The 16,861-nt window shown below is 39.9% G+C and overlaps 1 protein-coding gene across 3 annotated transcripts in view; it reads right to left on the reverse strand.

Annotated features, from left to right (window-relative positions):
* The window catches only part of LOC105684551 (neo-calmodulin), a 67,263-nt gene extending 52,837 nt beyond the window's left edge, over positions 1-14,426 (reverse strand). The window contains exons 1-2 of one of the 3 annotated variants that reach the window (XM_020851583.2): positions 14,062-14,426; positions 12,488-12,803 (exon numbers count right to left, since the gene is read on the reverse strand). In XM_020851583.2, the coding sequence (XP_020707242.2) occupies positions 12,488-12,490 (3 nt within the window). In that variant the 5' untranslated portion in view covers positions 12,491-12,803; positions 14,062-14,426. Of the gene's footprint in view, positions 1-12,487; positions 12,804-12,916; positions 12,936-14,061 lie in introns of those variants that run through there. The other 2 variants (XM_048649884.1, XM_048649885.1) reach the window with 2 other exon arrangements.
* Positions 14,427-16,861: the final 2,435 nt, after the last annotated feature.

Consider the following 16,861-nt stretch of genomic DNA (forward strand, 5'->3'; position numbering starts at 1 on the left):
ATCCGCTATCTTCATCGCACGGTACAACGACGACGTCGGCGTCAACTATATGCAGGGCTTTATTCTACACATGCAAATTTTCTAAATCCGTAAACATACCATGCCCCAGCGCCCGCGGGGCTCGTTGAATACATTTACATGATTCACACAACTCTTTGCCGCGAAAGCTCTTTTCAATTTTTGTCACGCAAACAAAAACAACAATAACGACAACAACAACAGTTTTCAGTTTTCGCGGAGCTTCGGCTGTACGCGGAGTACGATAATTCGCAGTTTTACTTCGAAATGTTGCATTACTGCCGTGTGAATATTTTCACGATTAAAACGGAACCTGAATTTATGTGAAAATGTTAGCGAAGTACGTACAAGCTGGCGCGGCGGCAGTCGTAACGTTCGTTTCTACGTTTGCTTGAGTAAAATGTTTTTTTTACACTTTATTGAAAAAGAAAAGAAACGGATCAGCTGCGGCTTGTTCGCAATTTTGTTGGGCGGTTGCCCGTTAAACTTTGCATACACCTGTAATTAGCGCCGCAATTCTCTAGCCAAGTTAACGGGTCAATATAGAATAATTCAAGCTCGAAATTTTTCGCGAGAACTGATTCTAAAGCTGTACAGTAGACGCGCTGATTATCGGAGTGTGAAAAAAAAAAAAAAACTTTTACAATGCTCCTGAGGCTACGGTTGGGGAACCGCAGTTTCGTGAGACCTTCAAAAATCAATTGCGAATGATTTTGGGCTGATTTCGGTCGATTATCGTCATCTGGTAAGCTTTTAAAGCAACAGATTGCCGGGCGAATCGCCAGACTCGTGATTATTTTATCGAAATAACCTGACACAGGTATAGATGCGGCAAATCGTCCGGTGCAAAATAGACATCATCGATGTAAACCGCTGGAGATTAATTCTCAAGGAAAAAAACGAGAGAACAAAGAAAAAAGTTCGAAACTCGAGTAGGCTTCTAATCTTTATACCGGTAAAAAAGTTTATCCTCAATCTGCGTGGAACGAGGTCCTGGAGGGAGATCATCAGCGCTCAAATATCTGACTAACTTCAATTTAATGGAAAAGAATTCGGTATAAGGGAAACGAAAGAAAAGTAAAAGAAAGAAGCACGAATGGATTAAGCGACGCTTTTCCTTCATTTTTTACCTTAATTTATTTTCACAAAGCGTCTTTTATATAGTTATAATAAATTGAACGTTTTCCGAGGCTATAAGAAAAATGCTTTCCGTGTACCGATGGGCACTTCTCGTGTCCGGTGTATTGTTAGTTTATTTATAAATTTTTCTTTAAAAATGAGCCCCGCTAGCTGGGTCACGCGGTAAAATCGTTATCGGTAATGTTGAGTGTGTGCGGTGTATCCATTATAAACCGAGATTCCCGCCCCAATTAACCAGCGTGTATAAACAATTCAGGGGAGACACGACCACGACGCCTCGGGGAAACTCCTCCCCGACTGATACGTCGCGCAAAGTCAACGAGCACATGGTATAAACCATATAATTTACGTATATATATATACATATATACTGATTTAGGAGTATACGTATTATTTATGCTTTCAGGGGATTCCATCATGCAAGGTTAACGCTGATCCGGGGTGAGCGTTATCCGTACGAAACGCGCGACCTTAGAATCAAGATCATCGAACAAATTATCCGCACTATATTACGGAGCAATCGCTCGCGATGATTGATAAACTTTTGATCCGACGTCGATGGAGAAACCGTTATTTCAAGAGTAACCGGTAGTCCGATGCACCGGACGAATCGACGAACGTGTTCACGTATTATGAAACGTGAACTACCCTCAATCGGTCCGGATCGGTTAACCTAGTGACCCTGCAGGGATGATGGTTCAATCCCACTCTCATCCCGCGTAAGCGTCGGAATAGCGCCAGTTGGAATACTGATCTGTTCCATTCGTACGAGCTTACTCAGAGCCAAAAGTTCCGGGTATGCCGAAGCGCCTCGCAAGAGTTAACTGTATCCTACCCCGAAATGTAATTCGGTTAGTACAGCCGAGTATCATTTGGATAACGTCCTAATCATAGCGGGGTTCGTAGCAGAAGCAACGCTAGAAAATGGAATAGAAAAGAAGATCGCGATTTTTTCCATTGAAATGGAAGCCGTCTACGTAATAATTATTTGTAATTCAATGTTCGTGTGTTTTTAACTTTTATCGAGAATGGGAGCTAATGAGGACATCGGCTGGAAAAGTTGTAGACATGTGGGATGAACGAAACGTTATAATTAGAGTGAAATAATGGCTGGGAAAATGAAAAAGTACGCGCACCGGGCTTTCGATGGTTTTTCAAAGTTTTTTTTTTGGCTTTTTTTCTTTTCAATTTTTTTCGCGAAATTCTTTGAATATTTATACATAGTTTTTCGCTTCCAACATCCGGTGTACGAATTACACTCGCACGTACGTACGTGTGTATTAAATAAACGAGGGAAAAACTTGCGGACAATCGAGAGGAATGGTGGGTGTACGTTGTACCTACTTTACTTCTCGACGTGAAATATTTTTTTATTCAACCACAGGCGTGCGAGGCCCCGGCGGGAGAAGGTTGAGGGAAACTAAAGGATGTGAAACACGCGAATGAATGAGGTTTTGCGGCCGAAGGTAGAGGAGTCCGAAAACTTCAACTTTCGAAATACCTGCAAGTTCACCAGGTGGAAGTTATTTTGAAAAATGATCGGTCCCACATTTTATTGGAGACCGTTAAAAATATAGCGAGAAAATTAAATAACCATAGAAATCGAATGTTGAAAAATATTCAAAATAAGAAGAAAAAAGATGGAACTATGTAGGTACGCTAGATTACGTTCGCACTTACTTAAAAGTTGCCATACAAATTTATTGCATTTTTTTTCGTCTTTTTTCTTCCATTTTTATGCTGCTGTGAAGAGGAATTTTATGTTCCCCTGAATAATAAACTTCGACACTATAGATACAGATATTTTTATTACCTATAAGACATGAGCGAGGCTTTAAACTTCTTCTTGCCATATAAACGCACCGTCGAACAAGTGGATGTATGTACTTACGTACGATTTTTCATCCGATCGGGTTCTCCATCCGCAGGAGTAAGCATCTCGCGTGGATGGGAAATATATTCTATAACATGCGATAAAAGGTGGGAAAGCCGATTAGAAATATCGGGCGGAACGAACGATTTTATCCAATTATCCTGGATACCCGTAAACGTATATTGTAGAACTTGAAATTCCTTCCACGTCCGGATCCACGGTTGAATATTTCGCGAAACCGCGTTGTGCATAAAATATGGTTGAGTGAAATTTACAGTAAATGAAAAAAACAGAAGTTTTATAACTCGAGTGGTTTTTCTTAGATTGCATTAATGCATGTTTTCAACGCCCCCAGCGGTGCCGAGGACTCGGGTAATTCAATGACTTTGACATCGTGGATCAGAAAAATATGATTCTAGAGAGGAGAGATTCTTAAGTTTTATTTTTTCTGTTCTTCGACTCCGGGTTTTTTTTTACTTTTATTCCACAGCTGACGCTCTACGAATGAATAGCTAGACGGTTTCTTATACTCATATGGGTAACATATAGGTATATTCAGCGGCGCAACTGGAATTTTTTCTTATTTTATTTTATTTTTATTCTTACTCTCAAGTATTATGAAATCAGCAGTTCCATTTCCCCAAATCCTTTGAATAGGGATAACTGTACGTTTGACGCAAAATGTAAGGCATTGAATCGTGTAACGGGGAAACAAAGGTTTCCAAAATCAATGACAATATCTGATCCTGACGCGTTTTCGCTACGAATATTCGCGCTTTTGAAATTCTGGAGAAATTCTGTGGACGATGACAACATAAAGAAACAAAAATATACATGGGGCATTCCACGTTAAATGGGCCATCTTTTCCAAAATGTTATCTGAACTTGATGGAACTTTTTTGACGTCTTAACGGGTCTCAAAAATTACACGAGAGTGCCATGGAAAATCCGGAAAAAAGTATTGACTTTTGACTCCAAAATAGAAATAAATCCAAGGGGTACCAGGCAAGGAGCCTGAAAGGGTAAGGGGCTGAGGCAAGGGGGGGGGGGGGGGGGGGGGGTAAGGGGTCCCTCGAGATTTTTGGGCCAAAAATGGAGTATTTTAAAAATCGTCCATATGGCACTTTTCTTACGTGTTTTGACCTCAAGAATCCGAATCTGAAAGAAAAATCGATCTATCTCTGAAATTGACCGAGTTATCGCCAATTTTCACCTTTTTGGGGTCAAAAATAGAAAATTGATTTTTTAATCTATCTTAATGTAATTTGAGCCCAGGAATCCGAATCTGGAAGAAAAACTGATCTATCTTCAAAAATGACCTAGTTATCCCCGTTTTTTCGCATTTTTTGGCATAAATTTGAGGATATCTCGAAGGGAAAAAATCGTAGCTCAATTTGGACAACGGATTCGTGTTCCTGAGGTCAAAATACATAAGAAAAGTGCCATACGATCAATTTTAAAAAATGAAAATTTTTGGCCAAAATTTGAGATTTTTCCAAGGGGTACCCCTCACGATTTTTTCAAATTTTGACCAAAAATTTTTATTTTTTAAAATCGATCGTATGGCACTTTTCTTATGTATTTTGACCTCAGGAACACGAATCCGTCGTCCAAATTGAGCTACGATTTTTTCCCTTCGAGATATCCTCAAATTTATGCAAAAAAATGCGAAAAAATGGGAATAACTCGATCATTTTTCAAGATAGCTCAATTTTTCTTCCGGATTCGGATTCCTGAGCTCGAATTACATTAATATAGACTAAAAAATCGATTTTTTATTTTTGAGCCCAAATAGGTGAAAATTGGCGATAACTCGGTCAATTTTAGAGATAGATCAATTTTTCTTTCAGAATCGGATTCCTGAGGTCAAAGTACGTCAGAAAAGCATATTAAACCCAATTAAAACACTGATTTATTTTTTGCTCAAAAATCGAATTATTTTTTGGTTTTTCAAGAGTAATCTCACATATAATCAGCTCAGGAATCTAAATCTGGAAGCCAAAATCATCTACTCATGAAATCGATCGAGAAATGATTTGGTGGAAAAAATTTTTTACTTGATATTTTGAGGTCGCCCACTCGTTTTTTGAACAAATAATTAATCAATTAATCAATCAAATTATTTGGAATTTTTTTTTTCGATGTACACTCGGTGCCTCTGTTTCTGTACTAAAAGTCTTAGGCTTCAGTATGGCCGCATGGACAGAAATGAACTCGCTGGGTATACCCTGAACCATTTAAATACCGAATTTTTACATATTTACTTTCTTAAATGGTTTGCGGTTGCATAGAATTCGCAGAAATGCCGCAAAGGGATGCCGCCGATCAGGTGGATCAAAGGCGTGTTTTATGAGGTGTGAACAAGATTTTAATCAGGTGATGACAGCTCGTCTGACACCTGCTAACAATAGCAGCAAGTCAAAAAAAAAGGACTGTGATTTCACACCTCATCATCTATTAAAAAGCCATAAATTATGTTTATAATCTGGCACGTGCCGCCAATCGGAATTCCCGAAGCACGTGTAAAAATAGGAAGTCTCATTGGGTGATGTGAACTTCTTTCTGATTGGGTGAGACGGAGCTTGCCACCGAACTCCGCGCGGACTGCATTTGCCCAATGATTTTTACATATGGATTTTGGTGCGAGAAAGCTCAGCGTGGTGGGAGCGTAAGACGCGAGGCGATACGCCGCGAAGCGGTAGAAAGACGAACGAGATAGAGAGCGCTCAAGTCCAGCCCGCTAAAATATGAAATCTCGGGCTACGTAACCCGCCATCACGTTTCCCGTCGTACCTCGAGAACGAATGATCGGAATTTGATGATGCATTGAAATTTTGAATACGTGATTCCGTGGCCATGGATTAATCATAAATTAGGTTCGTAGCTGAATTTGATCTACGGATTCGTGTTTCTGAGGTCAAAATACGTAAGGAAAGCATATTAAACCCAATTAAAAATATGATTCATTTTTTGCTCAAAAATCGAATTTGTTTTTGGTTCTTCAAGAGTAGTCTCACGTACAATCAGCTCTGAAATCCAAATCTGGAAGCCAAAATCATCTACTCATGCAATCGATCGAGTAATCATCAATTATTCGCTGTTGGGAGCAGAAAAATTAGCGATCATTTGATCAATTTTAGAAACAGATGAGCTTGGCCGCAAGATTTGGATTTCTCTGATCAAAATGTGTAAGAGTATTGTAGGAGAGTCGCCAAAAGTGTTCGAATGGGAGGAGACTAAATTGAGGAAAGAGTTGGGCAGCTCAAATTCAAGTCGGTCGCAGATATCTCTACTGCGGTAAATATTTTAATTAGACAACGACGACCTTCTCCAATAGGTATACGTAGTTGAAAAAGATGGTTTTGTGAAATCGATCCAAACTTTTCCTTCGCCAATTATCTCTCTCTTGTATTACAAGGAAAGTTTATTCATAAAAAGATCCAATCAAGTGTATCTTCATAACCAAGATAATCTGTAAAGGTAGCTAAAAACTCCTCTCCCTGGTAAATTCAAACCTGAACTGCAGGGAGCTCGGAGTTCCCGTACAACGACCACCCTTTTCCGTAAAAGCTTCATTCAACCTTCTCCTCTCCTCTCTCTCCCTTTTTATTTTTTTTCCTATCCCTTCGGGCTGCAACATCGACCGCCGCTTTGTCGAACACTATACATCGACGTTGGTCGCAAACTATTTCGGGCATGTAGCCTGGTACACGGACTCATTTTTTTCTAATCTTTTTTTTTTTCCGAGTTTTCAAGAATGAATTCAAGGATGTCAAAGCTGAATGCTTCGCTCATATCAATTTCCGGACAAATATACCGTTGAAACGGTCGCGAAAAAACGCCTTTTGGTATCTATATCTGCAGATGACAACGTGCGATTTTCATTCATCCTTCGATATAAAATGATTCACGAGCTACATTTTTTGCCATTCAATTCCTTCGAAACCCGCATAGCGCGCGCATTATAATACGTAGCAGGTAAAAAGCAAGATAACGTTTCGCGCCTGACGATTGTTTATTTATCATATATATATTTTTTTTTTTTTCTTTTTTTGAGAAGGGTCGACGCGAAGGGTTGAAAAATCAAAACGTCACAGACGAGGTTTACATTGTCGGATTTCGTTCATATATATATTTTTTTTTTTCGTTCGGATTCGCCCTTGTTACGTCGATAAGAAAACTCATAAATATACGCATGTACATATTTACTGGTCATAGAAATTCAAAGCGGTGAATTATAATTCGCTCATTTTATTTTTCGGTTTTCATCACGATCACCAATTTTAAGGATAACTTCAAACGGCGATTTGATTTGATCGCACAACAGACCTATACTGATTCCAACGACGGGCAGCTGCCAGAGCCATATTCAGAATCCTGCGGGTTCAAATGTTCAATTTGTACTCAAAGAGTTTGTCGGGATATCGCAATACCAATAATAGTATATTATGCATCTAGGGAAGGAAGCATGTGTTTTCGGTCGAGCGCCGATGTTTGCAGAACGAGTTGTAAGTCGAGGGCGCCGAAGGCGCCCGAGAGTGAAGACGAGTTCGGCAAACATCGCGCGAGACAAAACGCTTGCTCTTTCCCGTGGTGCATATACTATTTTCTATAACACATGCATTAAAAACGAGTGAAAAATACATATTGGAAATTACCGTTCGAACGGCGCCTTAGTCCTTCGGTTAGTATACAACTCGTCATGAAAACATCGTACTCAATATAGTTCTACGCTAGGGGCAGCACTTTCTTGGTTTATTACACGGCTACGAGAGTTTTTTTCCCGGCGGACAGAGTTTTTTTCCCGGCGGCGAGTTTATTTCCCTGCTGCCAGAGTTTTTTGCCCGCTGGCAAGTTTTTTGCCCGCTCGTCCGAAAACTGTGACTTCCATCCCGCCGAGGAGGGCAAAAAACACGAGTTTTTAATGCATGTGTTGTAGAAAGATATTTTACAACCGCCGTGTCCGTTTCCTCGGTAAAAATGGCGCACGTTTCTGCTCGCACAGAAAGCGAAATATTTTTCATCGGCTGCTTAGTGTATCACCGGGAGAGTTTGCTGCGTGCGTGCAAAACGTGATAGGAATTATTTCAAGACGCCGCAGTTGTTTGCGACAGATTTTTGAAATATGATAAAGAAAAAAAAAAAAAGAAAATGAGAGGAAAATATACGCTCGCGGGTACGACGGTAAATTGGAGTAAAACTGATTTGGAATTTATCTTCCTTCCGGAAATACCGCACAACATCCGATTCCATTAGGGTGTGATGTTGCCGTTTGAAAAGGTGCAAATATACAACTGTATAACGGTATGAGGTTTTATACGGTTTTCTTTACACGGTTTTTATGGGGAACGAGCGTAAAGTTTTGCTCGAGAAGTAATGGTCTGTTACACTTATATTACGATACACTCTATAAATGGCGTAGGATTTAGTTGAATGCCGCAGCAGTTTACAGAACTGAAAACTGCGAAAGCTCTTACATTTTTCTACTTCGTATACGGCTTCTCCGGAGCGATCGATCCGTCATGATTTTTTAAAAACGTAAGGAGTATCATGGCGTAGTAGTACGCGTAAGTCATCGCGGTTGCAAAGTAGTCACAATAATTAGTGGCTAGAATCACACGAAGAGCAAACATTTTCGATGTGTATAAGACCGCGTAAAGAGAGAATAAACGCGAGACTTGAATAATATATACCTAGGGCGTCTTCTCATTGTTGACGTTGCGAACAATAATGGAATGCAAATAGGTTTCTAATTATGTGGCTGGCTAGCTTAGGAGGTATAACAATACGTGTCGACGTGCGTAACGCGATATGAGAAGAAAGAGAAAAAAAAAACTACCAAGGGGTGTTAATTAATCAAATAGTACCCGCTTTCTCGCATATACTTTAAACAATCGTGACGTGGTCACACATTTATATACGAATATAGTACGCATCCGTACGATTCGTACAATGACAATGTATGGTGGTGTCCCTCGCGGGATCACATGGGATTCGCCGTCGTCGAGTTCAGAAAGCATAACATAATTTGGTTCGCGGAAGACTCGCTTGTATTTTACGTAGTGAGTCAAGCATGCATACGCCATTCAGAGTTTCGCAGCTGAAGAGTTATTCTGTTTTTTCCTTTTGTATCTGCGCGTATGAGTCTGCACTTCGCTTGTAAGGGAATTGTAGAAAAGCGATGAAAAAATTTGTTAATCACTCGCGAAAAGAAAAATTCAAACCTCCGTAAAAATCAATTCGAAAATCGTCTCGCTAATAATCTTGAGGACATTCGACAACGTCCAATTCATGCACCCGTATATAGGTATACCCGCGGATTGAAATATTTCAATATTGAATAATTCAAATCGCCATTTATCGGGCAAAAAATTAAACGCCCTAATTTGGGAGGCTCGGAAACGATGAAGAGAAAAAAAAAAAATACAACGAGACTCCGTGATTTCACGGGAACTTCTCGACATCCCTAAAATAAAAAGCGATAAAATGGTATCGCTAATTTTTGCGAATACGTATTCTAGATAACGGGTCGCGTTTTGTGAAAGCTGAAAATCGAATACCGATGTCCGATCATTATAGATTAGCTTGAGTGGCGCTGATAAAGGTGCATAGATAGGTACAACAATACGTAGCCAATGTTCGTCTTTTCTGATTGGAAATAAAAGCGACTGTAAGAGACTTCGGCGATCGCGGGTCAATATTGATCCTTTTATGTTACGGAATACAGCAAATGTTTCCATGTTATTACAGATGTGGATCCTGCCTTCTAATATATTTTATTATATAGTATACATATAACGTACAAAAGTGTGCGGGTGGTTCTTGGACGTCTTTTGTGTGTACCTATATATACGTGGCGAAACGAAATTTTAGTATATAAAAGGGCACAAGTTGAGGCCGATAAAAGTTCACGGAGTGAACAGTGAGTTTACCAGTTTTCTCGTATACTTATACCAAACCCATGTCGTATACGGGATATATGAAAGGGAGCAATGAGATAGGCCTGCGGAATGACATGATGTGTATTACACATGCCAACAATTTCATCCTGCCAAATCGATCGAAAACAATCTGGGTCATACGGAGCTTCTACATCAAGATTAACCAAAGCTCGAGTAAAAAATTTCAGAAATAGAGCAACCCGAAAAAAAATGGCCTGGATTAAGAAAAAAAAAAGACATCCTTTGAAGAATCGGTTGAATTTCGTTGTTCAATGCTACAGTTACGCATTATGGAGGAGAAGAAAAAATTGTTATCACCCGATACTTAATTTTCAAGCCCTTTACCGCGGGTCGCGAAAGGAAATCTAGTCCAAAAAGGTAAAAGGAAGCACATATCATAACTCGAGCCCGCGTCCCGAGGTTATTTTAAAACAATGGGGCGGGGGTCAATTAATAATTAGAGTTAAGTCGGAGGCTCCTACCGGGATAAATTAAACAAGAGAATACAGTCAGTAGGTGTAATAACTCGCATTACATGTGCATGGCCAGAGTTATCATCCTCGGGATTACTCGCAAATTAGTCCCAATGATAAATTGCAGTGGGTAAATAAGGTCGGGCGTAAAGAAAATGCGCTATGAACGTAAAACCGGGTTCAAAAAATCGTCGGAAAGTTCTTTTTTTCGTTTCTTGTACTTTCGTTAAGAATCGAAGTTTAAATTATGAATGAATAAGTTTTAAATTTTCAGAACTTTCACACCAAACGCTTATCATGTAAAATACAGGAAATGAATTTTTTTTTTTCTCAAACAACACCGTACATGCAGCGTACCCGCTATACGCGTATTTACATTATACTGCAGGTAATTCTCTATATTCATAACTAACAATAAATTTAATCCTTCGGTGAGATGAAATTCAACCAAGCAATTTGTTTGGACTGCATTAGAATTGCATTATTTCCAACTAACTGATGACGTTATTATAATTGTCTGGAAAGTATCTACATAAACAAGGCTCGAAGCTAACACAGCATTTCAGAAATTCGCTCTGTTCAAGTTTCCCAAGGACTTGATGTTTAATACCTTCGTAAACTCACCGGGTCTTAGTCATGCCTCATCTCATTCCCCGTACGAGTTTTTTCATTTCGCTATTCTTGTCTCGTTGGCAATGGAAAATTTCTAGGGATGAAAAATACCTGTTCCCGTTACCCCTCGAGTCCTCGCGATATTTATCGAAGGAACTTGGGGGTAGGGGGTGAGAAAAAATAAGGAAACTAAAAAACAGAAAAATAAGGAAAGGTCCGGCTAGTCCATCATCGTCAAGCCACACCGTTCGACAGTGAACCGTATAGCCGGATGGTAATGTGACTACCAAATTTACCTTTTCTAACTTTGGACAGATTATCAAAGGACACGGACAAGGCTTCAAGATGCTTCCGGAGTAAACGAGTTCCGGTATATTATTTCCCCTCCTGTAGTTTCCCACTTCGATTCGTTGTTAACTTGTCGGAATTGAATTAAAGTTGGAAATTTTTACAAAACTTTGGATATGTGGTTTAAAAGTGGGGGTAAATTTTTTTCGAGCAGGATTTAGCTAGATATTGGTACAACTATATAGCATGCTTGAATACCTCCGCAACACGAAATGTACACTAAGAGTGAGATATGCAAATAAGCTCTGTTAAAGTATTGTTAACATGGAAAATTTAAATTATAGACTGAAAAAGTTCAAGTTACGCAGCAGCGTTCGTCGTGTAGCCGCAGTCAACATCTACAATGTAAATTTCAGCCAATTAGAAACCGCAAAGGTACCCAACCATGGGGATTAGAAATTTCAAATTCCTCGAAAATATGCTAGACGAGGGTTAAAAGCTCGGAACTGTGAACGGTGCACATGGAATTTGCCTCGAGTTGGTTCAACGACCGGGAAAGATTGATTACCTCCGATCACGTTCGAATTTATCACAAAATATTCCACCGGGGGAAAGAATGGTCGAAATAATTCATAAATATTTGATTGAGCTTTTTTCAACGGATCCATTGGGCTAAAAATAAGTTGTCGATTTTTTTTTTCTCTTCACGATGGTATGAAACTGAGCAGCTTCGATCGTGTCGAAAAAGTTGACTCAAACATCACATCGTACGATTCATTATAATGTTAACCCAAGACAAGTAGATGGAAAGAAAAGAAAAAGAATATAAAGTAAAGATAAGACTCCGAAAACTTTGCCAGGGTTTCGGGGGGAATTAAAAGTCCGTAAAATATTTGGGAGTGAATAAATTATAACATCTCCCTTTGATGAGAAGAATAAAGCAGAAAAAAAATTCTTTCGAATCGGTAAAAGTTTGCATTAGCATGAATTATGAAAATTTACACTCCGAAAAATAAACGAACTTCGCAAATGATATTTGATTCGAGAGCGATGTAACGAATCATGTGTTGATTGATAAAAAAATGAATAAACAATTACGAAGAAGTAAGATGATGTATTCCTGATATTTATGTTTCACTCACCATCAGAAGTTTGACTTTGTTAACCAAAGGGGATGTCGTGAAAAATTTGTTGACAGCCGTCAATATTTTCCCTTCCAATGTGTCGGCGTGTGGTTCGCATCCGGTTTTAACTCTGTCAGCGATTCTTACCGCGCCTTTGGCCCGGAAGTTATCTGTCACTTGTTTACCGCTCGAATTCCGCTAACAAACGATACGCTCAACGTCGCGACGCCCCGATCTAAGCGGTCATCGAATCCACGTCTTATTTATCCGTCTTTCGTTTCGTTCTTTTTTTACCGAAGAATGCTGATCGAGCTTTGACTCCCGCGATTTCTTCCTATAACAGCAATATCGATAACGATGGTGATAAAGTTTATTAAAAAAAAAAAAACTGATCCTAACGCTCCTTATTTTTGACTGAATTTTTCACACAGAAATAATTCGACGTACTTGCGATCGATGAGTTTTATCGAATGAAAGAAGTTCGCAAGAGATCTCGATGTTTGTTATACGAATTTTCCGAGCAGAATGACAAAAAGGCGAGTCAATATTTTGGCTATAAAGAGAAAACCAGTTATGCGTGGAATTGTAACAAATTGGAGGAATCTTTTCGAAAAGAAAAAAGCTTCAGTACCTCTAAGGAACCCTTTCCAATATGTGCTTCTCAAAAGATCGGAAGAGGAATGAAAAAAAAAAGAAGAGAAATAACTGCAAACAGAATGCGTTGTCTATAAAACGTTGTTTAGATTTTTCAAGAGTCAACAAATCGTCTTGATTCCCCCTCGATATTTTACGAGGTGCTTTGAACTAGCTGAGCAGAAAACTCTGTTTGATTTTGAACGATTGAAGTTCAACAAAAACTTTCGTTACCGTTCAAACAAATTATAACGCAATCAACGACGTGATACGGGAAACCGATAATAATTACTTAGCGATTTTGATCGATAAATTTGTACGCGTTGATAAATTTCTCATTAACCTTGGCTTAATCAATTAAATAGTTTTGGGTTCAACGAAACTTGGCGGAAATCAAGGCGAGTGCACGCACGGGACATTAAACACACGTACCCACGTTTTCGGTGTCAAACGTACGGAAAATTTCAGCTGGAATTTCGTGTATGCCAAGTAAAATGGAAAAGGATAGGGAGAAAATTAAGCGGTTCCCTGATGATCGCCAAAGAATTTTTCAACCCCTTTGCATTCTCTCGGATTTTAAGAGAAGATAAAAATTTTTAACGAATCGCTGAAGTATCTGCCAGACTCCGTACACCTATGTTCCTATACATACGTACGTTATCTTCTCCTATATTTTATCGAGACTTGATCGAAAATTTTGTTGCAGAATTTCGGAAATAAAAACCTTGACGATCAATTAATATTTCTGACCGTTGGGAATAACTGAAACTAAATTTTCAATGTCTATTGGTAATGCCACAGCTATTATCAAAACAGGGTTGACTAGAAGGTTTACGGAATCTAAAGCTCGGCCTGACGTGCTACACCTGAGTCAAGTGTCTAAATTGAAAAACGAACTACTGAGTGCTGGGAAACAGGGCCTACTTTTAGCTATATTTGCAGATTACAGAAAAACGTACTTTACGGTCTCAGCGAGTAAATCGTAAGACGTCTCGAACTGGAAAATTTGAAGCTATAAGAAATGCTCCCTGGGTCGCAACGAACAATTATCAGCTGATTCGATATACTCTTCAAATATTTTGAAATTTCTTTGTTTTTTTTCTCTGTATACCAGAATAAAAAAATGGTATTCGCCTCGAAATTATTTTAACACTTTAGGTGTGGAAGTATTCTATGGATATTTTCAATTAACGATTTTAAATGATTTTGTAGAAATTTAAGCGACGACTCGTGTAGCAGCAGCAGCTGGGGTCCTGCGGAGTAACGCGACGTCGCGGTCTTAGAGGCGACTGGATGCTGCGGGTCGCGGATCCACAGTCATCCCAAAAACCAGTACGAATACAACAGATGCTGCGGCGTCGCGACGCGCGGGGGATTCACCGCTTGTGCGCCGGCCACCCACCACTAGTTGAGCCTCTCCTGCCACGTACTATACGTACTACCTACATACCTACCTACTACGGAGTATCTTTGCCTACCATTTACACTTTTATAAGCCGAAGCCGACCCATCTTAGGACAGTCTATTTTCTCCTTCTTGCTTTTTTCAGGGGGGAGGGAGGTGGGGGAACCTCCAGCTCGTGAATTACTAAACACCGGGCACAAAACTGAAATTACCCCTCATTCTGAGACGCACGTGATGAGCCTATGGGGTTAATATTGGGTATGAGAAACACGGTTTGATGGCCCCCCGTATTATTCAGTTTACGATGATATGAGAAAGAACATTTTTCCCATAACAACGGGACATATATGACGCGATAATTCCATTCCGGAGAAATTTCAGAAATCTTATCTACAGTGAGTTTCGATTGGAAATTTCGTGGTCGTTGAATTCTTTATGATCTCCGAAATTGATCGGTAAATTGGCCGAAATTCATGGCTTGTACACCAGACGAGATGAGAAGCTAGAATTTCAAGATTCTAAAAAATCGTAAGACAAATCGAAAACATGAGGACAATTTTCGACATTTCGAAGCGAAGTCATGAAGCACTGTACGTGAACTCTCGAGGTTCCGGGTTATCCCAATGTTGGATATTCCGCAATGACGAAATCACACGAACAGTATACGGGTAGATGTTTGACGGGCGTCTATGAAAGCGCGCGCGGTTGATATATATAAAAAAAAAGAAAAAAAAAAAAACTCCGCACATGCCGTTTGCTCTTCGTCGAAGTGGTGTACGGTGAAGGTTGTTGATTGGCTACAGAAGAGATAGTCGCTCATATCCGCTGTATCTATAGACTCTTCAGCTGAGGTTTCAAAGCACCCTATCCCCACGGCGTATACATATGACCCATGTATATTCATGTAAACCTTACAGCGGGGTAGGTAGGTACGTATAACGTGGTATAACTTATACGATATACATACATGAACCTCATAATATCATCTAGTTTCGCGGTGAATCACACGACGCCCGATATCATCCGGCTTCTCGCCAGCAGCCTATAGCCAGACTCTGAATTTCGCGTGATAATACTTAGGGAATCGAGCTTCGCCAAGAGATGCCGCTTGAGTTATTTATTGCACGTATTACATGTACGTGTATAATATATATTATATATATTTTAGTATATAGGCTCGTATACCTGTATACATATTTATCGCGGCTACAGGTAAAACCTTAACGCCTAGTGGTACGCCATTTTCGATTACACCGACAGGGTTTATCGCCCAGAAAATAGGACACCGAAAGCACATGCTGCTGCTGCTGCAAGGCAAGGCAAGGCAAGGCAAGGCCGAGGCGGCGGAGGCAGCGGTGATCGCATACATACACGTAGACTGTATGAATCATAAAGATGCTGGATATAACTATAGATACGCTTAACTATACACGAGGGTAGTACAGATTTTAACGATTTTGATGGGCGACCTTGTGTCTTGAGTCTCGGAGCTTTAAGAAGATGCAGGTGTCTGTTGAAAATTTTTTCGAAGTATAATCCGCCGTTACATTCTACGTAATTTCGATGTCTTGCGTACAAGATATATCAGGGATCCGTCTGGAGTAAATTCTATCGATGATCCTCGTCAATTTTCATTATCCGAATTCAGTTTCGTTTCGATGTAAGAGAATTCGATTCCAAGATATCCCGCTCGAATCACCCTTGAACGTCGGACACGAGGGTATAAAACGCGAGGAAATCTTACCCACGTAGGTGAGAAAATACCTGTACAAATGTGTACGGTCGGAACCAAAAATCTTTGGCGTATAGGAAAGTCTTACTGTATAAGTGGTGTTTGCCGAACCAGATCACATCGCCGAAGGCTGATCTGCGGACTCGCCTATAATATAATGCGCGAGAGGTGCGTTTCCACTTTTTCGGATAAAATAAAATTTGGGATATCCCCCGAGTTACCCGAACCGCACGTAGGTATGAGGTTTTTTTTTCGGTCTCGAACCCCGCAGCGAATTTCGTATCCGAATCTTAATCATTATCAACTTTTACAACAGCTTTTCATTTTCAAGATATTCGATAATTCATCGACGAGAATCATGTTTGGAAAATTCAACTTACCCTTCATGGTAATAACATAATTTCTAACTGCATCGTGCAAACAGAATTAGCAGGCCCTCGGCTTTGGGAGAACCGGTGTCCCACTGACGAATAATAAGGAAAAAGGTAACGCGTCACCACTTTGCTGGAGGATTTCCATTTCAGAGATACGCGCGCGCCATGCAGTTCCCGAAAGTGCGAGATTATAAGTATACATCCTGTACAGGGATTCCGGGAGAACGATGTGTCGACGATATCCCTTAT

This window comes from Athalia rosae, chromosome 2 (assembly GCF_917208135.1).
Source record: "Athalia rosae chromosome 2, iyAthRosa1.1, whole genome shotgun sequence".
Taxonomy (NCBI): Eukaryota; Metazoa; Arthropoda; class Insecta; order Hymenoptera; family Athaliidae; genus Athalia; species Athalia rosae.